The sequence below is a fragment of the Pseudorca crassidens genome, chromosome 21, assembly GCF_039906515.1.
Source record: "Pseudorca crassidens isolate mPseCra1 chromosome 21, mPseCra1.hap1, whole genome shotgun sequence".
NCBI lineage: Eukaryota > Metazoa > Chordata > Mammalia > Artiodactyla > Delphinidae > Pseudorca > Pseudorca crassidens.
The window spans coordinates 27656128-27682990 of NC_090316.1; the positions used below are offsets into that span (position 1 = coordinate 27656128).

Below are 26863 nucleotides of genomic sequence, written 5' to 3' on the forward strand. Positions count from 1 at the left end.
TGGGCACTAGCTTTTCTAGAAGCTTGGCTGTAAGACCCAAACAGTGTTTTCCCCACTCCCTCCCTGTCTTGCCTCCTTCAGCCCCAGGGTCCTTTTCTCCCATCGGCCCAGCTGAGTGTGCCCAGGGCTCCCCTGCTGCCCCTCCCCCTGCTCTCCAGATGGCGAACATACTCGGGCCCAAGGGGGCCTCTGACTGTGGACGCCTGTGTCAGTCCAAGAAAGCCACTTCACTTTTGTTGAAATGAGAGAAGACTTCTCTAAACAGGGATCTAATTTCTAGAAACCTGGGTTGTTCAAAATGCTTTCCCAGTCCTTTCTGGCAGCCTTAGTGGGGTCAGTGTACACCCAACTTTTACTACCTCAGGATTCCTTTCACAAAGGGAGCTTATCTCTATAGGAAAAAACTAAATTAGACATGTAATCCCAGTTTTAAAAGTAATTGCCAATGATAAAACTTAAACACGTAGCGTAGAAAATTTGGAAAACACGTATATGTTATATAGAACAAAATGAAAATCACCGATAATTTGATCACGCAAAATAGTCATTATTAACATGTGGGACATATTTAGTCTTTTTCTCCATCGGTTTTTATATCTTGATATATCATACGTACAACTGGCATCCTGTATTACATTTAACAAAATGATACAATTCCTCTCCTCTGAGTAAAGATCTTTATACAGTAATTTAAACGGCTACATTTAGTGTATATGTGTCATTTTGTATCATAATGTACCCACCCTACTGCTGGTCATTTAGGTGGCTGTCCCTTTGTTATTACTATAATAGCTGAGAAAGAGCAAAAGGTTTAAACTGGAATGCGAGCAGTTATGATGGAATTTTACACGTCTGCTCCTCAATTATCTCTAATTGTTTAGAGTTCATCCTGTCTTTACTAAAACTACGACCTATGTATTGATTCCCTGAAGATTTCCATAAGTTATTGGCTTTCACGTAAAAATGTTCTCTGGTAACCTTTCCAACTTTGCGTAGTTTCTCACCTCCTTCTCCAAATTGGCTTCCTTTTCCTAAAATTCAGAACAGAGGTATTGATGGCCCCGGAGGTGCCGTGGGCTGTGGGTCCCCCGCGGTGTAATTGAGGGCCAGAGCGGAGCATCCCCTCCCCCCACACGGGTCTGGGGAGCATGGCTCCATCGAGGCCCCTGTCTTTGCAGTCCGTGGTCGGGAGCGGAAGCTGGCAGCGGGTGAACGCACAGACGGCCGTGAGGTCCCCCCGATACGCTGTCTTCGATCTTGCCGAGGGGAAGCCATACGTGTTCCGAGTGTTGTCAGCAAATAAGCATGGCCTGAGCGACCCGTCGGAAATCACCGCCCCCATTCAGGCCCAGGACACCATCGGTGAGTTAGCGCGAGTGACCAAACTGTAGGATGGGCCCCGAACAACGTCACCCGTGTCGGACAACCAGCACCTGCGCTGATAAAGACGTTAGTGTCGCACGTGATTTAAAATTCAAATTGCCTTAAAATTCCGTTTTACAAGAGATGAAGATCTCTCTGCCTTGTTTTGGTCAACATTTCTCCAAAGTTCCATCTTCTTTTTATGAAACCAATCAGTGGATTAGCAATATTTTTAGGCAATGGCCACTTAAAAAAAACCCAAAAAACCCAACCCTAAATGCATCACGTTTCTTGCCCATATGGCTTGAAGTTCCCTCTCAGAAGCTGTCAGATACAGATTAGAGAAATTCTGAATTGTGCGAGGGGAGAAATCCATGGTTTGATTCTGAGTCCCTTGCAGAGTCCCTTGAATCTGATAGAATTGTGTCCTATTTTTTTTTAAATGGCTATTTTTATATCCCCACATAGTTCCTTCCCGGGTAGTAAAGCGCGTGCGTCACTGGGCGAGCTTTGTGGATGGGTCTGTAGGGGCGGCAGGGGCAGGAGATTCCGTGATGGGAATCTCTTTCTTCGGAAGGGAGGGACTTGGGGACAGAGAGCACAGGGACTGCCCGGAACCTCCTGGGTACCCCCTTGCCCTGCAGCGTCTTCCTTGTCCAAATCTCATCTAAAGCCAGAAGCTCTGCGGACGGGAGGGCCTGTGGGTCTCTGGCGTGCCCCCAGACTCCCGTGTCGTTGAGCCTGTGTCCCTGTCCCCCCTGCACAGTGGTCCCCTCAGCCCCCGGCCGCGTCGTCACCTCCCGGAACACAAGGACGTCAGTGGTGGTGCAATGGGACCAGCCGAAGCATGAGGAGGACCTGCTTGGCTACTACGTGGACTGCTGCGTGGCCGGGTCCACTGTCTGGGAGCCCTGTAACCACAAGCCCGTCGGCTACAACAGGTGCTGCCTGCCCGGGTCCCCTGCCACCTGACATCCTTGCCCCCGAGAAAACGTGAGACACACACCCCCCGGGACCCACTGGGCCTTCGGGTGCAGGTGCCACGGCAGGAACACCTGTGACGTCCACACCACGGGCCGGGTTCCTCACCCACACATGGGGGCTGCAGAGCTGGAAGCTGGGGAGCTAGTTCTACCCCGTGGCTGAAGTGCTTTGTCTGTCGATGAAGAAAAGCCCCAGAGCATCTCCCCTGACGTACTCAGCGTTTAAGACTTACCCTGAACAGGAGAGTTAAAGTAGCGACAGGGACGGGAAGGGTGTTTTATTTCTCTGTATTGATGTTTTGAACTTTTAAAATTGCTTTGTTCACAAAGCTGACAGGCCCTCCCTCTGGCCACCAATTGCACAAAGCCGGGGAGGGGGTGGAGAGAGGCTCCTGTGCAGGGGCGACAGCGGCTCTGCCTGCAGTGGGGCCGAGCATCTTTCCTGCCGACACGGACTTGCTCCCGTCTCACGGCCTGCAGGGAAGGCCTGGGTGTGTTAGGGTTCCCGCAGGACGCGCTTAGGAAAATAGCTGTCAGATCCTCCACTGCGGACGGGTTATCCATTACGTCTCTGACACCCTTCCCTCTTCACTCTTTAAAAACCAATAAATTGGAAAAAGCTGTGGCTGGAAAAGAAGAGACACAACTGATGCTAAAGTTAGATGTTATGCACAGTCCACGCCAGCAAGTGCAGGAAGAGCTCCCAGAACAAAACACCTCAAATATTCTAGTGCAGGAATTTCGTGAATGCCTGATACATGTTTGCAGACTCGGAGATAAATAACTATTGCTCACGTTTACTGAGTACTTACCATGTGCGAGGTGGCTGTGCTGAGAAGTAGGTACTATGATCCTCTTTCACAGATGGGAAAACAAAGTCTTTCCGGGGTTAGGTAACTTGACTGAGGACATAAAATCTGTTAGGTGTCCAAGCCGGTCTCCAAGCCAAATCTTAGCCAGTGTGGTGTCACTCCTTCTCCCTAAGTTTTACAGACGTGAGTTCTTTTAGGAAAGGAGAGGAACCCTACTTTAGAATAGAGCTTCGATGCAGAGAAAACCAGAGGGCTTGGAAATGAAGGGGGAGCCTTGGCACTGAGTGAGGTCACTCAGGATTTCCAGGGCTTTGCTTCCCGCGCCCCCCGGGGCCCGCGGGCAGCAGCTGGTGCCCCTGCCGCCCCCCGAGTCCAGCTCCCTTCAGCCCCAGAGTCGTTGGCTGTTGCTGGCTTATGTTTGGACGTGGCGTGTTGATTGGAATTAATATGCATCCATGAGGCACTCGAAGAAGTAAACTTCTTTTCAGTCCCAGTGACGGATGTTCGTGGCGCGTTCAAGATGCTCTCTGTGTCTGTTGTAGGAAGAAAAAGGATTGAGCCTTGTATTCACGCCCCCGATTCGTGTTTTTGTCAGGTTTGTGGTGCACGGCCTAACCACCGGCGAGCAGTACATCTTCCGAGTTAAAGCCGTTAATGCTGTTGGGACGAGTGAGAATTCTCAGGAGTCTGACGTCATAAAAGTCCAGGCCGCCCTCAGTAAGTAATTCATGGGCGACTCTGTGCCAGCTTTCGGTTCTCCACTACGTTTTCATTTCTGCATGAACAAACCTTTATGATGCCGTTTAGAATATTACCGGAGGGGAAAAGTGGATGTAAATTGTTGAACAGAGAACATGCAGTTCTGTGGGAACCTCTCATCAATTGGCTTGGAAATGCCAGTGTGAGAGGGAGAAAGGATAATACGCTAGTAAAATGCAAATTGAAAATAGAAAATATTATCAGAGGTCACACTGGTTTCCAAGCGCACGTGTCCCCATTACAATGTATGCTGTAGGGTGTGACCGTCTCTTTTCAAAATCGGTGTGTTCAAAACAGAACGTCGATGGCCTTTTCAGCTATTCTTAGCTCAAGGAACTTAACGTCATTCCAGAGGATTTCAAATGTTTATGTAACTCTGTGGCTTTGTTCATAAATAGTGATCTTTCACAATTATCATTCTGACCACACAGAACACTTCGGGGCCGAACTTGCAGTGATGGGCCCTAGGAAGCTTGATCTGTGCAGCTCTGTGTTGTGTAATGTTGGTCTGGTTGTTTCATATAAAATGGACCCCATGACTTAAAAGTATTCAAGAAGATTTAGAACCACGATCGCCTCTTAGACACATTTTGAATCATAGTATTATCTGTTCACTTCTGAGAGAAATGTTTTGCTTTTTATTTTTGTCTTCAACTAAATCTAAAAGTATCTTCAGAAATTATGATTTCTGGTCTAACAATAGATAGAATAACGTTACTGGAATTTCTAAGGAATGTCAAATCTGATGATACTTAGGTGGGTAGTATAGTAAAAGATTAACTCTTATTTTAAGCTCATTATAATCTATCAGTTTTTACCAGGAGGGACTTTCAAACATTACCACTAGCCTCTTCAAGTCATTCCTACTAAATGAAAGCCAATCATTTATGTTTTAATTATGCAATAAGACCAGCTCATTCCTGGGTACCTGTATCTCGGGTAACAGAGGATGATTGGACGTAGGTTGTTCGGAGTTGGGGACGGGGGGAAGCAGAGACACATCCTCTTCAACCTGTTAGGAAAAGATGGTCCATTTCCGAGCAGGGTGTTCAAAAGGGAAACTTGAATTCATACTCATTTGAATTAATCTGAAGTTTCTATAACTATGGGGGAAGTTAAGACTCACTGGCCTAAGGCTATCGGTCATCGCTGGCTGTGGAAGGTGAGGTTGTCTTTCTTCATGGGCGTGATGAGAAAGCAGCTCTCTCAAGGTTTTCCTTAGAGGAGGAGGAGAGTCTTTTGTCTCAAGTGTCCTTCTTGGCCTTTGTATTATTGAAATATTGGAGGATGTATGTATGGATGTATGTATTGGAAGATGTATTTAGAAATTGCAATAAATATATATGAAAGAAGCTTTTTAAAAACTTACTCTCTTTAAAAGAAGAGGCAAAGACAAGCGAAGATGGTGAGCAGGGAGACCTGGACAGGACAGAGGGGACAGGCACCCAGGGCCATCTCCCGTTGCTGCCCGTCCCTCTGAGATGCTGGAGCCGGCCGCGGTAGGTTAATGGTTATTGCACTAAGATCCGGGTGACTTTCCCGATGTGTTTCCTGCAGCCGTCCCGTCCCATCCTTACGGGATCACCCTTCTGAACTGTGACGGCCACTCCATGACCCTGGGCTGGAAGGTGCCTAAGTTCAGCGGTGGCTCACCCATCCTCGGTTACTACATAGACAAGAGAGAGGCTCACCACAAAAACTGGCATGAGGTCAACGCCTCGCCTCTCCAAGAGAGGATCCTGACGGTGGGTGCTCATGGACTCGTTCCCTTTTGCAGGCAATTTCTCCTGTGGGGCAGGGTCCCCGTTCTGTGTCTCAGAGTTCAGTGACATTAGGCAATTTGACACAGAAACAAAAATGAATGAAACAATTCACCATGAGAACTTAGGGTCACGGAGCATCTTCTCTTGAGAAGGGAAGCAGAGGAGGCGAGCCGGCAGGTGGGTCGTTTGCAGGTGCAGGTGTTGATGTGAGCGGCATCCGGCCTCCAGCCTGGAGGCTGGAGCTCTCAGCCTCGGGGCAGGATGCGCAGGAGACGGTGACGATCGAGGCTTCTCTGCTTGTCTGTCCCCGTTTCCCAAGGAAGGCGTGTGCTCAGGCTTCCCAGTGAGCCTCTTGCCCAACTACACGTTCCATCCGGGTGCAGGGAGCGCGAGCCACACGGACTTGGAGTAAGAAAGAGCAGAACCAAGTCTCCAGGCGAGCCCTCGACAGCCCGCGGGCAACAGCTCTCGCCTCCCTGAGCCCCCACTCCTCCCCGTGAGCCACCACACGGGGCTTCTCGTGAGAGAGATGAGGGAGAAGGTGTTTACTTAACGGAACACGCGGGTCAGTGATGGTAGCTCATGCGGTTACCGGGCAGCACGCCCACCTGTTCATTCACAGGAGTCACGCGGTAAAGCGAGGGGTTTTTTGCGGGCGGCGGAGAAGAGGTCTAATCCCTGTCTTGTACAAGATTCTGTGCTAATACCTATATTTATGCAATACGTATTTCTCATGCGTTTTATTGTGTATGACGCGTATTGCCAAAATTCAAGCTCGGTGCGAAGATCCTGGTGTTTTGTGCACGCTGTCCCCGGACACCTTACTATTGGCTGTCAGGTCCCAAACTCCGGAGGAAATGCCCGCGTACTTTCTGAATGCCGGCATTCCACGAGGCCAGACCTGCCTTCCGGGGGATAAAGCGGCTCCACGTGACTCGTGCTTGCTTTGGGAGCTGTTGTGTTCAGAGACAATGTCATCCAGATGCTGTGTTTGATCCCATGGCCGGGCTGCCAGGCAGGGCTGATGGTCTGGTCCAGGGCCTTCCCTCCATCTTCTGTGGCACCGACCAGGCAGAGTGGACCCTCAGGGGCCTCCAGCCAGTGTGCGGGGAGGAGACAGGTCACTCCCCACCGCCCCCGGCGAGGATGCTTCCCGTCCCGGGCCCTTGACACCCCAGGTGCGGTGTCGCTGGGGGTGGAGGGTGGAGGGTGGAGAGCCTGGGCCCGAGGTCAGGTCCCGCCCACCGTTCTTCCACTGGCTCCTTGTGGCTTTTGTCTCTGAGCCTGTCTTCCTGCCTGGGTCATCACATCATCCCCGGGGGGAGGGTTTATGGAGTGAATGAGGCAAACCGTGTCGGGGTGAAGGTGGTGACTGTAACATGCAGGTGGATCAATAACCTTCCACAGACACGTACTCGACTTACTGACAAGGTCCCTCACCCTCCCGTTCCATCTATAAATCAACCAGGAATACCCGCTTTCCCCCGATGGATCGTGGGTCGTAACGCAGCTTTTGTTTCACCTATTAATTAATTAATTAATTAAATTGAAGTATGACTGATTTACAATGTTGTGTTAGTTTCAGGTGTACAACAGTGATTCAGTTATACACACACATATGTGTATATATGTATTCTTCAGATTCTTTTCCCTTATAGGTTATTACAAAATACTGAGTGTGGTTCCCTGTGCTGTACAGTAGGTCCTTGTTGTTTATCGATTTTATATACAGGAGGGTGTACCTGTGAATCCCAACCTCCTAATTTATCCCTCCCCTGCTTTCCCCTTTGGTGACCATGAGCTTGTTTTCTACGTCTGTGGGTTCATCTATAATTTAAACATCCTCTGAATAGGTGGAGGACTTGGCAGAAGGCTCACTCTACGAATTCAGAATTGCTGCCACCAACCTCGTGGGGATCGGGCAGCCGTCGGACCCCAGCGAGCTCTTCAAGTGCGAGGCCTGGACGGCGCCAGAACCGGGTAAGACGGTCTCTCCAGGACTCACCCCTGGGTACCTCGCGTGCACATGCAGGGCTGGCCGGAGAGGGGGCCTTCCCAGCCTCTGCAGCCAGCAGGCTTCGGTCACTCTGCACAGATCCTGGTACCACTACCACGTGCCAGGCCCGGGGCAGAGGTGTGCCTTAGGTGGCCCCGCCCTGTGGTCTGGGCCGTGGACACACAGGTAGGGCAGTGACAGGCACGGAGTCATTAGCACTGAAGTGTGAGGCTGTGGGGCCACCCACCCCCAGCTGCTCCCCCGAGTCGAGGATGCTGTGGCCGGAGGCGGGTCCAGGGCAGGCCTGCGCCAGGTGGACTTCTCCCAAAGGGGCAGAGGGAGGCCAGCTCCCAGCAGGAGAGGCTCCAGCTGGGCCAGAGTAGGGACAGCAGGACCTTACTGACTGTGTCTTCACTCAGGTCTCCTCCTCCCAGAGCACATGGGAGCTTGGGGCCTCTGGTTCTAAAGTGAACATTGACAGAATCTCTGCAGTTACTCACGGCTCCACATTTTCAAACTGTTTTCACAAACTTGCAGGCACTGGGCATTGATTTCTCTGTATCCGGTCCATCAGGACCCCTAATGCCATGGATAATATGCTCACGGTTTGAACAAAACAAAGTGAGACGAAACAACGAACCTGAAGTTGAAGCTGAAAAGCTCTAGAAACTGTTCAGTTCTGTGGCCAGATGATGTGGCTTTTTCTTTTCTTCTTTATTTTTTGGGGGTGGGGGATACTTGTTTTAATGAAATTAATTTTTTCCCCTTGGAAGAGTCAGTGGAAGGAGAAGCCGTAGAAGTTCCCAGGGGCTTTTGGGGGCTTAGAGTGGTTGGTTCGGGTGGGACCCCTCCTGCCTTTACTGCTCAAGGCTCCCCTGGACCTGGGCTTGGTTACTGTCACAGGCGGGCCTGGGGTACTAGGCTGGTGGAGCTGGTGAGAGCTTGGTTCCCCGGGTGGTCAGACTCCCTGGGTGAGTCCTGTGATGCCTGGGTTTCCAGCCCAGCAGGTGGGCGGGTACCTCAGGATCGTCTCCTGCACACCTTTCTCTCTGTGAGACGTACCTGCTGGTCCCGGGCTAGCGTGTGGACCCGTGAACTAGTCCACAGGCTCACCTGACTTTTCAGGTCCTGCCTACGACCTGACGTTCTGCGAGGTCCGGGACACGTCCCTGGTGCTTCTCTGGAAGGCCCCGGTGTATTCGGGCAGCAGCCCCATCTCTGGGTATTTCGTGGACCTTAAGGAAGAGGATTCCGAAGAGTGGATCACCGTCAACGAGGCCACCACAGCACATCGCTACCTAAAGGTGACGGTACACCTTCTCAGGCATTGTCTTCTGGGGAACATGTTTCATCCCTGTCGGGGGTCTAGCTCAAAGCCCCCACGGAACTGTGCACATGAACGGGTACCCCTGCTGCCAGCTAGCGGGGTTCCAGGAGGCGCCCGCCCCTCCGTGGACGTGGGGAACGACTGCGTGTGGGGACCATCTGGGTGGGTTTCCTCTGCTTCCTGCCGTCTGACAACCCCCGGTGGTGCTGACACTTCACGGTCATGGACTGTGTTGATGTGCCTTCCACAGTGATGACTAGAATTATGTCTTTCCGCACCAAGCCCACGTTTACTTCACTCAGTTCCCGTGATCGCTGATGCACGTCTATCTGATAAACACACATACACACGTACACACAGTGTGAACACATTTGACAGAATTATGATGTGTAATTTCTCTGTCCCCTCTTTCTCCAAGTACTTCTGTTTTTAGCACCTGCAATTCACCAGTCACTGGGGTCAGGTTAGTGGTGACAGTGGCTTAGACCCAGGGACCCAGCTGCCCTCATCAGAGGCTTTCTTCTTTGGGTTGTGGGCTCTGGGGTGTGGCTTAGACAGAAAGGCAATGTGCTTCCTTAAAGAAAGGCCGCACCTGAGTGACAGGTAAATGGACAGCAACCTCTGGAGAGCAGTTGGACAACATGAAACAAGATCAGTGTCGTCTTCTGAATGAATAAAAACTGCTCAGAATCCAGCTAAATGAATTCGTTAGAAATTAGCTAATATACATTTTATTTTTGGTTATCAATGCAGATTACAATATACGTCATCCGTAGATGTATAAGACATGGGTTTAATTTTTTTGTGTGTGGTACGCAGGCCTCTCGCTATTGTGGCCTCTCTCATTGTGGAGCACAGGCTCCAGACGCACAGGCCCAGTGGCCATGGCTCACGGGCCCAGCTGCTCCGCGGCATGTGGGATCCTCCCGGACCGGGGCACGAACCCGTATCCCCTGCATTGGCAAGCAGAGTCTCAACCACTGCGCCACCAGGGAAGCCCAAGATGGGTTTAATTTTGATATTGCCCCAATGATAGGATATTTTGCACAAACTAAAAAATCACATGTGAAATGATATTTACTCCCGTAGAATTATGTTAAATATCAACACCAGATTATAAACTAGATGATATGATTTCAATTCTGCTTTAAAATATGCAAAGAACAAAGAAGAGGATATATCAGAACAGTAGCAACCCTGTTTATTCTCGCCAAGTGAGGTCATGAGCCTGCCCGTCTCCTTTTCCCTTCTGCATTTCCTCTGTATGGCTGTTCCGACTGGAAGAATAGGCTATTTGTAAAAAGAAAACACGTCTGTAATAAAATGTGATGAAGAATGAAGTCATTTTCATCTGTCTGTTCACATGTGACGTTTCCTCCTTCTTTCAAGGTCTGCGACCTGCACCAAGGAAAAACCTACATCTTCCGTGTCCGGGCAGTAAATGGGAGTGGGGTGGGGAAGCCCTCAGACACGTCAGAGCCGGTACTTGTGGAGGCCAGGCCAGGTGAGCCTCATCTGCTCGGCTGTTAGCAGGGCAAACCTCACAGCAGGGTGATCTGGGAGGAGGGATGCGTGTGTGTGTGTGTGAATGGACGGCAGATGCATGGACGGTACCCGTCACATTTATAGAAGGAGTTGGATTGACAGACGCAGTACAGCATGTCTTCAAAGACCCACTGCATGCCGCCCCCCCCAGCATCCTGGGCAGCAAGGGGCACGTGAGGTCATTCTGCCAGGGTGGCGGGGTCTTCATTTCAGCAGTAGAACGTGCAGGGATGACGATGGTCTTTTATGTTACTGCTGAGTTTTGATCAGAAATTATAAAGCCGCTGGCAATCCTCTTGGTCAAAAGTAGTAAGAGCCCAGCTGAGGGGACCTTGGCGGGGAAGTGCTTCTGAGGGGAGGGGGGTGAGCTCTCGGGATACGTGGGGAGAAGGATCTCCGGAAACCATGTTTTCTCTGGATTTCTCCCCTCCCTGGAGATTGGCTCCATGGATACCCTCACACCCGGCTCTGTGCTCCTCTGTCCTCCTGGAAGGGGCGCGTCTGTGTGCACCTGGCTCAGGCTGGCGTCTCTCCTCCAGTTCTGATTCCTAAGGGACAGATGCTGACTGGCCTGTGTTGGGCCAGGTGTCCACTTGGTCAAAAAGGAACAAACAAACAAACAATCCCCCGATGGAAAAAGTGGAGAAAGTAGAGCCCGGGTGTGTGGGAAACAAGTGCCCTAACCACGCTGCCCGGGCCCCCAGGAGTGGCGAAGGGTCAGATCCCAAAGGGCAAAAGGATCGTTATGGCCGGGATTGGCAGCCCAGAGGGTTTTCTCCAGCGGTGCTGGATGCAGAAAAGGAAGTGGACAGACATGTGATGACTTAAAACCCAAACTTGAACTTCCCTGCTTTCCTTCAGCTGCCCAGAGGGCTCGCTCTTTCACATCTGCCCCATGTCCTGGGTAGATCCTAGGCAAAACCTGATGATTCGATGTAAAACAAGCCCTCCGCCTGGACCATCCCTCCTCCAAAAACAGGACTCGGAAGGATACCGTGTTCCTAAGATGCTCCCTGGCATTCTCGCCCTGCAGGCACCAAGGAGATCAGCGCGGGCGTGGATGAAAAAGGCGACATCTACCTGAGCTTTGACTGCCAGGAGATGACAGACGCCTCTCACTTCACGTGGTGCAAATCCTACGAGGACATTGCAGGTGACGAGAGGTTCAAGGTCGAGACCGTGGGGGACCAGTAAGTTCCACTCTGGAGTTGGCCATCACCACCTCTTAGGAACGCCTGCAAACACAGTAATTAACATACCGGCTTTCCTTCCCTTTCAGCTCGAAGCTGTACTTTAAGAATCTGGATAAAGTGGACTTAGGGACTTACTCTGTGTCCGTCAGTGACACGGATGGTGTGTCCTCCAGCTTTGTCTTGGATGAGAAAGGTAACACCTGTAGGACATAGGCTTCCCTTTTGGGGTTTTATAACATTTTCAAAGATTGACCCTAACAGAGAAAAGACTGATTTGCTTAGAAAAGGGGTGTGTGTTTGCAGGAGGCTGGGGGCGGGGAATCCTTTTTAAAGCCAAAAATTACTTTGGAAATTACACAAACTCTTGAGTTTGTACTCTAGCCACTAAAGAAATCACTGGTCCGGGAGTATTTTATTTCTTGCTGTATATATTGCTTTTATAGCCTTCCACGTGTACTTTTAGAGATGAGTTTTAGTTACGTTTCATTAGTTTGGCAAGGAGCATATTAGCAAATAAGTCCGTGAAATTAATGAGAGGCGCACAGATGCAAGAATCCTCCCTTTTCTCCCAACATGGAATAATCGAATAATCAGATGATGGAAGAAAACACATACATGTATATATATACACACACATTTATATGTATATATTTTTTATGTGTGTGAAATAATATTTAATTTCCATAGTTAAAATCACTCGCTCTGTTATACACAGAAAACAGCAGAAAGAAGTGAAGGAAGTCGGTTTACTCCGACCTGGGGAAAAGCAGCCATTTCTCTTAGGCAGGGGCCGGGATCTGAGTCCCCCAGACAATGAACTGGCCTCGGAAGGAGGATTCTTCCACTGCCTGGGTTGATGTTTGTGTCCACCCCTTATCTACCACCCCGTGCTGGTCAGAGCCAGTTTCACAAGTTTGTACGATGATTAGTCAGTGATGTGGACGGAACTGTGTAGCATTGGACAGAACCCTCAAAACTCCACGTTGGGCCTTTAAAAACTTCTGAGTCTCTGAGGGCCCTCAGTTAAAATGCCTTAAGTTTGATAGTCTAATCCTTTCCTTATCAGCTGGCATCTTGCTTGGCTGCAGTGAAGGGTGTGGTCCCAGGAGAGGGATACAAGGGGGGACGCCTAGGACGGGTGGGGAGGGGACAGGGTCTGATGGCCGCAGGCGTCCGCAGGTCCCATGCAGACGTTGGGGGCATTGGGGTGAGCCCATGTGCATTTCACGGGACCAGCAGTAGAACAGCAGAGGGGCTGCACCATCTCTGCTTCCTGGGTTCCCTGGCAAGCTCACTGCTCACAGACAAGGCGGGAAGGGACCGGAAGCTGCTCACCTGCATTTTAAGCTGCCCTTTCTGACCCTCACTCAGTGGCCTTCACACAGCTCTTTACTAGCAAAACATCCTTAAAGACTTCTGACAAGTGCTGTACTCCTCTGCTCCATTTGAAAGTTTGCAGATGACGTTTTCACCTTAATTTTAAATCGTTGCGAAGGATGAGCATTTCCAGCACATTTTATGCTGTATACGGACCTCAAGTACATTTCAGGCAAAACCTTGATGCTGCACCGTTAGCTCATTTGATGGATGGAAGTTCCCACTGTGAGACCTAATGGGGGTGCCAGCCCTCACCCTCAGATCAGCCGTCTAGGTGGAGTTACTTCTGGTCACAGAAAGTCTGCTTCATTGTTCATTTCAAATAAACAGGTGCATACAGACCTTGGTGACCATGGTCTCATTTCTAAATGCTAATTTTAAGAAGAAAGGAAGGAAGGAAGGAAGGGGGAAGGAAGGAGGGAAAAGGAAAGAAATGGTTTAGAACCTTCAGTTTTTCTTAACTTGCTCTTGGGAGTCTCAGGAGCAGTGCATTTTTACTTTTTAATGTATCATTATTATTTAAATTCATGGTAATACACCACAGTGAAATTCTGGGTGGGTGAGAGAGGTGCTGAAGCAGGACGCTTTTAACGACCAATTTCAGGAAAGAGTTCATATGGAATTAGAGGATCTGGAAATGGGTCCCTTTACATACCCCCTCTGTAGGTCTTCCTCTCTTCGAGGAATACACCTCCCCCCCAGTGCCCCCCACTCCCAGGGACCTCTGCCCTAACCCGTCCTAACGGGTCCCGTTAGTAAGTGGGTTCTTTAAACGGTGAGGATCTTAGTTGCAGGCAGCCATTCACTGGAGGGAGTATTCAAAGTTACAGTCATCCCACGTCTCCTTTTAACTCCCAGTTCTAATTTCTTTCACAGCCTCAAATTAAACTTGGTGATGTGATGTCTAATCTCTGCTTTGCTTTTAAGCCAGCTTCTGAACGTACAGGTCAAAACCAGTGATTATATTTCTCTTAATTTTAGAGATGGAACGTTTGGTGACGCTGAGCAATGAGATAAAACATCCCAGTAAGTGAGCCTGGAGCTCAGAGCAGGATTGCGCTGTGGGAAGGCATGTTCGTTACCGCGTGCAGCTCTGGAAGGGACGCTCGGGGGAGAGGATGGCCTCGTTTTGTGCGCCAGCTTTTACACACTTGTCAACAATTCGCTCAAAACAAGTATTAGCTAATATTGTAACGTGTAGCAATTTTCACTGCATGCAGTGTTTTGGATTTCGGGTTGAGCGTGGCTGTTTAATCCAAGTGAGAATTGTATCAAATGGGATCTTCAGTTATTGGATTACATTGAATTCAGAAAGAATATATCCATCTGTGGTCACCGGGCCCATCAGGAAAGCAGACCGTGCATGTGCAAGGCTTCACGGGGCATGGAGGCTTTGAATGCAGCGCCAGGCCAACTAGAGTCTCATTTCTTTGTTTTGGTTTTCATAATCCAGTTCAATACTCCGGGGTTTCACATTCTCCAAAAATTTAATAACGAGGATTGATATTTTCCTATAGTGCACAGCTATTCCTTCTCACAAGGATTCACGCATTATTGACTTGAGATCTCTTTTCTCCCTGTAGCAATTCCTCTGAAGTCAGAATTAGCTTATGAGATTTTTGATAAGGGCCAGGTCCGCTTCTGGCTGCAGGCTGAGCACTTATCACCAGACGCCAGCTACCGCTTTATCATTAATGACAGAGAAGTCAGCGACAGCGAGGTGAGTTCATGTGTGCGTGGCCTCTGGCTTTGGAGATGGCCAGGTATTACTTGGGAAGGTCAGTTCCTGAAAGTCAGTATTCTGGGTCTGTCTTCATCCCTTTTCGAGCTGTAGAAGTTGGGGCCTAGAAGGCTGACAACATGAATGAGAGGTGGTTGATTCTTGCAATGTACAGAGATTTGGTCTCGGTTAGGTGAGAGATCAGGAGGCCTTTAAATCCAAGCCTGTTGGAATTAAAAAATGAGCAACTACGTTTAGAGACCTGGTCTTATGAAAAGGTTCAGGTTACGTGGGGCGGCGGTTATCCTCAGTGGATCAGTTTATTCCCTCTTGATGACAGTTTTGAAGGGGTATATTTTTGCCCTGATGTGAGCAATGCCTCCCTAGGTCCCCCTCCCACTGAGAGCTGCCCATGGAAGGCGTCGGCTGGGAAATTAGTTTCTGCACCTTCCCTGAGCTTTTAGGCTGCCCCCTTGGCCTGAGCAGAGAAGAATGTGTAGGATGCTGTGATACAGACACTTTGCCCTTCTTCTACTTTTAATTGTGTAGAATGAAGCTGACAGATATTACAAGATATATTACATTACATTTTTACATTATTACATTATATTACATTATATATTATATTACATTATATTATATATATTATGTATATAATATATTACTATATAATATATAGTAATATATTATATTACAAGTTATATTACAGATATTTTGCCTGTGGCACATTGTGTCTCCATATATGTCCTCTTGTCTAATTATTACAGCACAACTGGGAACCCAGTTAAAAGACGACCTGTTTGATGGAGCCTTTCTTTGTTGTTCAGCGGTGCCCTTGGGGTCTCTCACATCCCACCATCTTTACCCCCTCCGCTCTCTTTTCCCTTGATACCCAATGCATCGTGTCTATTTAGCTATCCCACTGAGTCCTCAGTGCCTCAGCGGTGTGTCTGCTGCACGGGTATTAACGGGATGGTTGAGATGTAGGGATTGCTCATGCCAGGTGCGCGGCCCACTCACTCTCCCTCTGAGCTGGGCACCTCATCCCTAGTCTGGCCTCCGTGTCTGATGGGTTTTTAGTAAAGCTTGGTTAGACGAACGTCCCTCGGGCAGAAATCGTGTATGGAGAAAGGTTACGCGAGTTTTCTTATCCAGTCCATCTTCCCCATGAGAATGATGGCATCCTTGGAGAACTGTACAAATTGGGGAGTTGGCTAGTAAGTAGAAAGCATGCGGTTTCCTCCTGGCTGCAAAAAAAGCCCACAGTATGGATACTGTGTATGGAAGAGCATCGCATGATCAAGGTAATTGGAGACATTTTCTTTGAGCAGAGATCATGCTACGGAATGCAATGGAATTTAGTGTAATTGCACTTTATTTGTAGAACATCTTTTGATTAACATCCCTACCTGCTGTGGAGAGCTTGCCTTAAATACGGATGTCTTTGCTACCCGGCTCATCGTTTGGAATACGGCTGTACTATTTCCTTCCTTAATTAGCAATCCACAGGTGACTTTTCCATGTGGAGACTGATGCTGTTTTGTGAAAGTCACATAATAGCCTGTATTTATGGCCCCCATAAAATCATTGAACATCATCTCGCCGCATAACGGCAATCGCTAGAAGCCTGATTCTTTTCTCAAACCTGCCCAGAGCCTGCGGTGCAGAAGCTGAGAAAATGGAGAAGGCTCTGGATTGAGTGTGGTTCCTTCTCACTTCTCAGACCTAATCAGAGCAGGTTCCTAGAGGCCTCTACTCACAGATGTTTGATGGGGGCGAGCGTCTTACAGACCCAGAGCAGCACCGTTGTCTGATCAACTTGAAATTCACTCCCCGTATTCAAAAGCAAATACTCAAAACTGCAAAGAAACTCAAGGACCCCGGCGAGGTACACCTGTTGCAGCCCTCAGACTGCTGTTCCTTGCCCAGCCCCCAAGAACTACCGGAGTCTCCGGGGAGGGAGCAGTGTCCTGCTGCCGTAATCCGGAGGCTTCCTGTAATCGGTACCGCCTCCTGAAATGGCCTCTCTCTCAAAATGTAATCTGAGCTCATGTCTTCTCGTTCATTGCTCTCTCTCACTTTATATACCCCAAGTTCCCATCGAGAAAAAAAATCTAAGCGATGTTGTACAAGTACACAGTGTATGCTTTACTTACTTGAAACAATATTGGAGTTTCCGATTTCCAGGTGATTTTTTTGTTTCCTGGAAGTCAGGGCCTGTGGGCAGGGGTGAGCTTTATTCACTTAAAACCTGAAAGTCATATTTGATCAAACAGAACCTCAGGCATCACGTTAACCCTTGGGACCTCAGACACTCATCTTCCTTTCCCCGTGGACGGCAGCTTATAGTCTGCAGATAGTTTTTGATTGTCCGCTGTAGCCTAGAAAAATGAGCTGTAAACTTGCCCTCCTGGAGCTTATCCCAGAGTTGAAGAAATACAGAGAATGATATAGAAAAAATACAGAATGAAGAGCATGTTAAAACAGTACAGCGAGGACCGATTCAGAGAAGGCGGGGGTGTGGAGAGGCTGGAGTAGTTAGGGGAGATTTCAAGAGCAGTGGATTCCTGGGTTCTCCTTCGGAGGAGGAACGCAGAAAATGGGCCCCGGAACAGGTGGGCCCTGCAGCTTGCACACGCGAGAGCTAGCAAGGTGGGGGACCGGGGGGCGAGGAGGGTGGGCTGACCAGGGGAGTGGCCACAGGGCATCTTGGAAATACACTTGGATTAAACGGAAGGGGTCAGACAGCAGAGGTGCCGCTTCCAACGTCAGGCAGGAGGGTTTAGAAACGATGCCCGACGCTGAGGGAAACGGGCTTAGGGATGTCGAACAAAGGTGCTATTTTGCTAATATCCATCTTCTCAGCTCTCTTGTGACACTGGCATTTGGAATCCAAAATATAAATGTCACCTGAAAGAGAAAGAAGAGCATTGTGAAAATAAATACACACGATGTGTCAGAAAAAGGCCGATCTCACACATTTTCTGTTAGTTACCCGCAGATAGGAGTTCTTTGTGATAGTCTCATCAAGGTAAGGGCTGTAGGAGGAGTGCAGGCTCTCGGGGCAAGGAGTGGCCTTTCCTTCCTCTCGTCCTGTTTGTTGGCTGCTGACCACAGGTTACTGGCAATGACTCGCTCATCTCACCCCACAGCCCCACCTTCCTGGGACGGCTCATTACTCAGGCTGGGAAGCCTTTGCGTAAATCCCAGCTGGGCTCCTCTGGAAGGAAGCAGGAATGCCTGCAGGAAAGGTCACCAGCAAAGGTTGTCATGCTTTTGTTCATTCTGGGCGTAGCGTTGGGGGGGGTCAAGGCCAGAGGAAGCAGCCCTTCTGTGGTGTTGTGAGTCGTGTTCCTGAGGGGAGCCCTGGTCCCTGTGCTGTCCTTGCCCTGAATGATGGCTGCATCGAAGACAAGTCATTCTTGGGATGTGCTCCTTCTGCCTCCCTGACCCCTGCTTGATTGCGTTTATCGTATCCAAGGGTGGAATAACAAGACATGGTCCATTCGCAACCACACGTCAGTCTCTGTAGCTCATCAGAAGCGATGAGAGCAGAGTCTGAGGCAGACGTGAGCTTTGGACGGGCGGCACCGGGAAAGGGTCCCCATTGGAGGCTGCCCGGATGGGGGATGCAGAGGCTGGGCACCTTCAACACTGGTGCTGGTGGCGGTATTGAGTGGGGGCGACCAGTCGTGATGCCCGTGTCCCCAGAGTCCCCAAGACTGAAGCCCTCGTGGCTGTGGAGATGGTTGGTTGTTGCCTGTGGTTTTGTGATCGGACATGGCCAAGGGCACCCGTTCTCTTTCCCCCGTGTGCTGAGTTATCTCACATCAGGTGCACATTACCGAGGAGTGTGCAGAGTTTCTGCTGGGTTCTTCATGTGTAGGTCACTCCCCACGCAGACCTAGGGCTTCATCGCCGAATGTCCCTCGTTTGATCTTTGGTTCACCAAGAGGTCCCTCGTTTGCTCTTTGGTTCACCGAGAGGTTCAGTGGCTGAAATTTCTTTTTGTGTGTTTTTTGGGCACCATGATCCCTTAAGATACAATAGTTGATGCAACCGTTAGGTGCTAGCGAGAAAACTGGAGGGAGGAATTTCACGGTGGAATTCTCCCCTTCCTTCTGTGCTCCCAGACACACAGAATCAAGTGTGACAAGTCAACTGGCCTTATCGAGATGGTGATGGATCAGTTTACCATCAAAAACGAAGGCACCTACACTGTGCAGATTCACGACGGAAAAGCCAAAAGTCAGTCTTCTCTGGTTCTCATCGGAGACGGTATGCTGCATGGAAGGTCTTCATGTGTCTGTAAAGGAAAATTCAAAGCGAATTCTTTCAACCAGAGAGAAGCAAATGTATTTCATTTCTATTTGTTTCCCTTCAAATATTGGATTTAGCATTCAAGGCTGTCCTAGAAGAGGCTGAATTTCAAAGAAAGGAATTTCTCAGGAAACAAGGTAGGTGGTTGGCTGGCTTCCCCACCACTAGCACAAGACAAAGGTTTAGGATTTGAGCATTTGCTTGGAGCAGATCCTACTTAATGCCAAACGACTCTAACTTCGATTTTAAATGATCGAGAAGTCAGACCACTTCTTAGCTGTAGAAGTTTGGATTCTCTTCTGTTCTTTGACCTTTCCCTTTATTTCATCGGTATTTTCTCTTGCCTCTACCTTGAAAAGCCCTGGAATCTATTGTTGAGTGTTGGTATTTTCCTGCAGTCATAAGGAACGGGTGTCTCCATTACACGTCCAGATGGAGTCCAGTGATTGTGACAAAAAGGAATAAAGAATGGGGGTGGGTGAGTTCGGGGGATTATTAGGAGAAACGGAGAGAGGGCAGGAGACCCAGTTCCAATAGCCAGGAGCTTGTTATTTTACTTAAAAGTGTGTGAACTTTTCAACTTTTAGATGTTTTCACTTTAATTACAAACAATACTTTTTAAATATATCGTTTTAAAAATGCATATTAAAAATAAATAAATAAGTAAAAAATTAAAATGCATATTAACTAGAGACAAAGGAAAATGGATAAATTTGAGAAACTGAACTACAACCCAAGGGTTTATTTGAAAAATATTTTTTATATGGGATTTCTATAGTTTTTGAAAAGAAGTTAGAATACAGCTTTTAAAATATAAAATGAGGACATTATTTTTATTGTTTTAAGTTATTTTTAGTAGTCAAAAATATTTATTTTACTCATTTCTACAATATGATTTTTTTCCTACAATATGATTCCTACAACTTTGTAGGATGTATTTATATGGAAGAAATCAATAAATACTTTCTAAAACTGCTTTGTATTTTTGTGTTGAATGTATTATTAGCATATGACTTCTGCATTTATATTAAGTAAAAATGATATTTTTGAAAGATATATAAATTAATCTTTGATTTCAAATGCTATATAGATACCATGTGTTGACATACTTGCTAGATCAAATGGCTTTTTCTTCATCTTACCTCAATTAGTTCTCCTATTTTAACGTTTTTTTATACCATGCTGTTGGATGTTGTTAGACACACGTCTTGAGAAAAAAATATAATATTTCATTATTCTTCCTGCTAAAGAGCAATAGCTATTAGACATCACCGAGAAGGAGAGATCAGACAGCATCACCCAGCTAGAAATAGAGATTTCAGTATCAGTATTGCACACACTGACTGTGGAGCCCTGAAAATTAGTTTTATTAAATTATCTTGGTTTCAGACTGAACAGCTACTTTCTTCTGCCCAAAATGCATTTGTATGTGTGTGTGTAAATGTATATATGTATACCTTTTTTTCCTTTATTTAAACTTCTTTCCCTTTTCCCCACCAGGCCCTCATTTCGCTGAGTTTCTGCACTGGGATGTTACAGAAGATTGTGAAGTCCGGCTGGTCTGTAAGGTGAGGAATCGGTTCTAGCCAGAAGAGAGTGAGACTCGCATTCTCGTGACAGTGGAGACAGTCAGGGAGCAGCTACGTTCAGGTCACACTGGTGGTGAAGCGCAGGGGGTTGGATTAGGGGCGGGTGGTACTCAGACTTTCAGTCTCGTCTGTGGTCTCTGTCGACAGATTACAGGGGCAACGGAATGAAGATTCAAGTAGGTAGTTTATAAAATATTTATTTAAGATTTCAGTAAGTGAACATATGGGAAAGAATGCTATGGTGAAATGTATCTGGTAATTTCTATGCTGCTCATATGATTTCTTTAGGAAATAAAAGGTATGTTTGGGGAATAAGATGCTCTTAAGTTTTTGTTTGAGCAATTCAGTCATAAAGTAAGCCTGAATCACTACTAACTATAAAAACCTGTATTTTGGGGAACAGACTTTAAGTTAACGAGCCCCTGCTGTATGGCTGTCTCTGTAGAAGAAGAGGCTGTGGGGAAAGCGCGATCGTGCCTCATTTCTGTTCCCAAGCTACTCACAGACAAGAGAGGAAAACAAGCAGACAAGTCAGCAAAGCGGTGAATCCTGAGCTGAGTGCGGGGGGATGACCGAGAAGGATACAGGTCGGCGAGGGTGGTCCTGAGCTGAGTGCGGGGGGATGACCGAGAAGGATACAGGTCGGCGAGGGTGGTCCTGAGCTGAGTGCGGGGGGATGACCGAGAAGGATACAGGTCGGCGAGGGTGGTCCTGAGCTGAGTGCGGGGGGATGACCGAGAAGGATACAGGTCGGCGAGGGTGGTCCTGAGCTGAGTGCGGGGGGATGACCGAGAAGGATACAGGTCGACGAGGGTGGAAACTGCTCCCACAGGCTGAACTGTGAAACAGCCGCATGGGAAACTAGGAGCCGCAGCATTAGAGGGTGAATTATGAGTCGGCCGCTGTGGAGAGCAGTATGGCAGCTCCTCAGAAGTAATGGGTGGAATTACGGTACGACCCAGCCTCAGATAGATACGTGTGCACCATGATGGTGGCCGCGCGATTCACAATAACCCAGTGTGGAGGTGGCCCAAGTGCCCATCGATGGATGGATAAACAAATGTGGTAAATTTGCGGACTGTCATTCAACCATTTAAAAAGGAAGGAAATCCTGTTACCTACTGCAACACGGATGACCCTTGGGTGAAATAAGGCAGACCCGAAAGGACAGACCCTGTATGATTCCACATACGTGAGGTCCCTAGAGCAGTCAAACTCATAGACAGAGAGTAGGATGGAGGGGGCCAGGGGCTGAAGGATGGGGGTAGGGAGTCAGTGTTTAATGGGGACAGAGTATCAGGTTGGGAAGACGAGAAAGTTCTGGAGGTGGTCGGTGGTGATGGTTACATAGCAACGTGAATGTGCGTAGTGCCACAGAACTGTACACTTAAAAATGGTGAAGATGGTAAATTTTATGTCATCTGTATTTTACCACAATAAGAAATACATAAGGTTGGTAAGACAGTTGGGGGCTGGACCAGAGGGCATCCAGCAGGGCAGAGGTGGACTCTGGTCTGCAGACGGCGGGGAGCCTGCCTTTGGGGTTTTCAGGAGCGTGATGACTCTGGCTGTTTCTTAAGGCCGGAGGGGAGGCTGCCCAAGAGGCTCAATGAGAGATGGGAACTCAGACGAGCATAGTGGCCACGGGCACAGAGTAGGAGATACACTGGAAGACTGTTGGGGAGCTATGGTTCCAGCAGGAGTCGGTGAGTAATTGGATGTGAGGGAGGACAGTGTCTTGGACGATCTTAGGTCTCTGTCTTGGAGACCAGGTGGTGCTGTGATACTAACCGGCACTGCAGGGGCAGGACCAAGTCTGAGGATTTTGAGGATAAATTCAGCTTTGCAGGTACTTCGTTGGTTACGCCTGTAGCACAGGCGATATGGTATAACCAGTGCACCGTGAGCCCGGCCCTCACAGCAAGGTGAAGCTCTGCTGTGGAGGCTTATGAGGTAGCAGGACACGCGTGGCGGTGAGCACGACGCCCGTGGGGCAGGTTTGCTGAAGGGCAGCCTTTGGAGACAGAAAGATAACGGAAACTTGGAGAACTTTGGAAAATATCATATTGTCAGAGTAGAACAGGAGAGAAGGATTTTTAAGGGAATTACCGAGGGGAAGTTCTCAGAGAAGTGAGAGGAGAAACAAGAAGCGGCTTCATGGAATAAGGAAGGTGAGGAATTCAAGGAGTGAAGACCGCACAGCGGCGTCCTGAGTGAGGCGAGGGCTGACGCGGGGCCTGCCGCCTGTCCGGGTGGGCTGGTGGCCGGGGGCTGGGAGTCCGAACGGCGCTGGCTGATGGGATGGAAGATGGGTGGAGACTGAGCTGAGCCCATCACAGCCTGGGAGTCCCAGCGGGTCGTGGACGTGGGGGTCAAGTCCTTCTCTCCCCGCTGGCTGGATGGGGACATTCAATCATGTTTAGACGCTGAGTGGGAAAGCAGAAGACAAATCAAGGGTGAAGAATGGCCATCATCAAACAGACAAGAAATGACAAATGTTGGCAAAACTGTGGAGGAAAGGGAGCCCTCGTGCACTGTTGGTGGGAATGTAAATCGGTGCAGCCACTGTGGGAAAACAGTACAGAGGTTCTCAAAAGATTAAACATAGAGCTACCAGGGCTTCCCTGGTGGCGCAGTGGTTGAGAGTCCGCCTGCCGATGCAGGGGACGCGGGTTCGTGCCCCGGTCCGGGAAGATCCCACATGCCGCGGAGCGGCTGGGCCCGTGAGCTGTGGCCGCTGAGCCTGCGCGTCCGGAGCCTGTGCTCCGCAATGGGAGAGGCCACAACAGTGAGAGCCCTGCGTACCGCAAAAAAAAAAAAAAAAAAAATAGAGCTACCCTACGATCCAGCGATCCCACCTCTGGGAGTCCATCTCAAGGAAGTGATGTCACTGTTGTGGAGAGACACCTGCACCATGTGTTCGTAGCAGCGTTGCTCACAATGGCCAAGACGTAGACACAACCAAGGGTCTGCTGACGAATGAATGGCTAAAGAAGATGTCACACGCACACACACGCGCGCGCACACACACACACACACACACACACACAGGAATATTATTCAGTCATAAAAAAGATGGACATTCTGCCATTTGTAACAATATGGATGGGTCTTGAGGGAAATAAGCTCAGTGAAGTAAGTCAGACAGAGAAAGACAGACACGACATGATTTCACTTCTATGTGGAATCTAAAAAAAGCCAAACTCATAGAAGCAAAGAGACAAGTGGTGGTTGCTAAGGGGTGGGGGGGATGTTGGTCAAAGGGTACAAACTACCAGTTATGAAATGAGTAAGTTCTAGGGTCTCATGCCCAGCGTGGTGACTGTAGCTAATAACACTGTATTATATACTTGAAAGTTGCTGAGAGAGTGACCTTGCGTGTTCTCACCACTCACACATACACAGTGGTAACCATGTGAGGTGAAGGATGTGTTAACTAACCTCATTGTGGGAACCATTTTTGCAATATATACGTGTATCAAGTTGTGTACATCGTACACCTTAAACATACATGGTGGTAAATATCAATTAAGGCAGCGGCTATGTTGTAGTCAGTTGGCCTTTTTTCTGACGAGGGTGTCCTGAGTACATGCTCACAATGGCGGTGGGACAGATAGGCTCCCCATGTGCTCTGACATGGTGTAGGCCCTCCTGTGAATATTTGATAATATTTTAAGTTCCCTGATCAAAGTGAGTCATAAGTCTTTGAACACAGCTATTGGAGAAACTGAATAACTATTGCTTGAGAGGTGAGTCTTTTGCAGTTTAACCCACCTAGCCTGCGTACTCATGTCCCATCACTCCTGGGGTTCCGTGAACCCTTCTTCCACATAGGTTTTTGCCTAATAATACTTTGGCAGGTGGTTATGGTTCTATTTACTTACATAACAAAACACATGGAGAAAAATCAATGTGTGGACGTATTCATATTATAACTTTACAGAAAACCATCTTTTAAAAGAAAAGTTTAAGACAAGAGAAACCTCAGTCATGAACGGAAGGAGATCTGGGAGAGAGATTTCTCACACACCTCCAGTAAAGCTTTGGGGAGAGCGCCCTCAGACACTGTGAGAGTCGGGCAGGGCCCCGTGTCTCAGGAGTGATCGTGTTGTGACCTTTTCCTAGATACTTACGTGCATGTGAGGTGCGCGTATTGAAAAAGTGGTAGAGGACTTCCCTGGTGGCGCAGCGATTAGGAATCTGCCTGCCAACGCAGGGGACACAGGTTTGAGCCCTGGTCCGAGAAGATCCTACATGCCGCGGAGCAACTAAGCCTGTGCACCACAACTACTGAAGCCCGCGCGCCACAACTACTGAGCCCGTGAACCACAACTACTGAGCCTGCGTGCCTAGAGCCCGTGCTCCGCAACAAGAGAAGCCACCACAATGAGAAGCCCACGCACCGCAACAAAGAGTAGCCCCCGCTCGCTGCAACTAGAGAAAGCCCTCGCACAGCAACGAAGACCCAACGCAGCCAAAAAGAAAGAGAGGGAGGGAGGGAGGGAGGGAGGAAGGAAGGAAGGAGGGAGGAAAATAGAAAAAGTGGTAGAGACATTGAAGAGAGTTCAGAGAAGCGACAAATGAGTTATTTGGGGACAGAAGACACCCCCCCTCACCCCCACCCGCACCCCGAGCTACAGGACAAATAAAGTAACTGAGGATATAGGTTTTAGAGAACAGAGGCTGAAGGTCATTGGAAAGGTTTTTATTTAGCACCCAAGGACCGACAGTGTAAATACCTTGGAAAATGAGAGTAAGAGGCAGCAGTGCTGAATTAAGGTGGGAGAGAGTCGGGGATTGGCTTGGCGTGGAAACGGACACAAGGGAGATTTTGAGGTGTTAGGACAAAGGACATCGTCTGCTGGAATTGCTTAGCTTCGCTTCATCCTGACTGTCACCACGTGGTCCTGGCTTCAGAAGGAAGAGCCTAGCTCCCAGACCAGCGGGAGACAGCCCTGCACTTACTCTGAAACATTTATGGAATTATTCTCCGTATCGGGCACGCTGCTGTGCCCCGTGTGCGAGTGCGAGTAGAACATTCCGGAGCCCTGCCGTCTGGGGATTGTCCCCCAGGGCTGACACCAATGACAGCAACTGACGTAGCTGCTACGGGAAGTCTAAAATACATTGCACTGCTACACTCTCGGAACTAATCACGTGCTCTCAATGTTGGTAATTTGTTTCGCTGACATCTCTGTTGTTGAGTCTGTATGGGATGTGAATGCAGAATGGTCCGTGTCACACAATTCAATGTGATCAGTACATTCCGCTCCAACAGAGCCAGAATTCTTCTTCTTTGTGGGACGTGTAGGTCAGAGCATGTGACTTTAGATGCTTACTCATCTTTGGAATTCTGCAAAGCTGAGTTTCGAGTTCAGGCTTATGGCAGAGATTGAATTTCGAGGAATTTTAGTAGCAGGAAAGTCCTCGTGCCCAGTGGGCTCATTTTGCGTTAAAGTTTCTTTCCCCTGCGTCTGTGTGTCCGCAATGTCATGTTGCCAAAAAAGCAGTCACTCAACAGTTTTATAGGCCAATAATGATATTTTATATTATTTATAAATTTAAAATACACTGCTTACATCTTGTCTTTATTTTTGACATCTCACATGAACCAAAAAACCTCGCACCGTCTAATTTCATGGGTTAGCACGAAGAAGAATCATTTGTTCTTCCGAATGGAACTGTCAGGGCTTAATTATTTTAGAAGCTGAAATTTAGAAATGTATTTGCTATTATTAGAACCGACAGCTTTCCCATGTGCATTTGTCTGAGACTGTCTATAATAAAAATTGATTTTTTTTTAGGTCTGTGATTTCAAATCAGAGTAGACTTTTTTCTCATGAGCCACAGCGATTCACATACTCAACGTAAGATTCCTGTCTTGTAGGTTGCAAACACCAAGAAGGAAACCGTTTTCAAATGGCTAAAGGATGATGCTCTGTATGAACCGGAAAAGTTGCCTGATCTGGAGAAGGGGGTCTGTGAGCTGTTCCTACCAAAGGTACATTGTGTTAAAGAAAAGAGATAGAAACAAGATAAGAAAGTTCTCTCAAACAACCTGTGAATTCTGCATTATCTCCCAGTTTGCCTCCTAAATTTCCATGGTTTGCAAAGAGA

At 48.4% G+C, this 26863-nt stretch overlaps 1 protein-coding gene across 2 annotated transcripts in view; it reads left to right on the forward strand.

The window, feature by feature from the left end:
- MYOM2 (myomesin 2) overlaps positions 1-26863 on the forward strand; it is an 82643-nt gene that overhangs the window by 41460 nt on the left and 14320 nt on the right. For both annotated transcript variants that reach the window (XM_067721885.1, XM_067721886.1), the window contains exons 15-29: positions 1179-1362; positions 2129-2303; positions 3753-3874; positions 5474-5661; positions 7533-7659; positions 8801-8979; positions 10392-10506; positions 11581-11737; positions 11827-11933; positions 14099-14143; positions 14701-14837; positions 18971-19115; positions 19235-19294; positions 20658-20725; positions 26634-26747. In XM_067721885.1, coding sequence (XP_067577986.1) covers positions 1179-1362; positions 2129-2303; positions 3753-3874; positions 5474-5661; positions 7533-7659; positions 8801-8979; positions 10392-10506; positions 11581-11737; positions 11827-11933; positions 14099-14143; positions 14701-14837; positions 18971-19115; positions 19235-19294; positions 20658-20725; positions 26634-26747 — 1923 coding nt within the window. The remainder of the gene's footprint in view (positions 1-1178; positions 1363-2128; positions 2304-3752; positions 3875-5473; positions 5662-7532; positions 7660-8800; positions 8980-10391; positions 10507-11580; positions 11738-11826; positions 11934-14098; positions 14144-14700; positions 14838-18970; positions 19116-19234; positions 19295-20657; positions 20726-26633; positions 26748-26863) is intronic.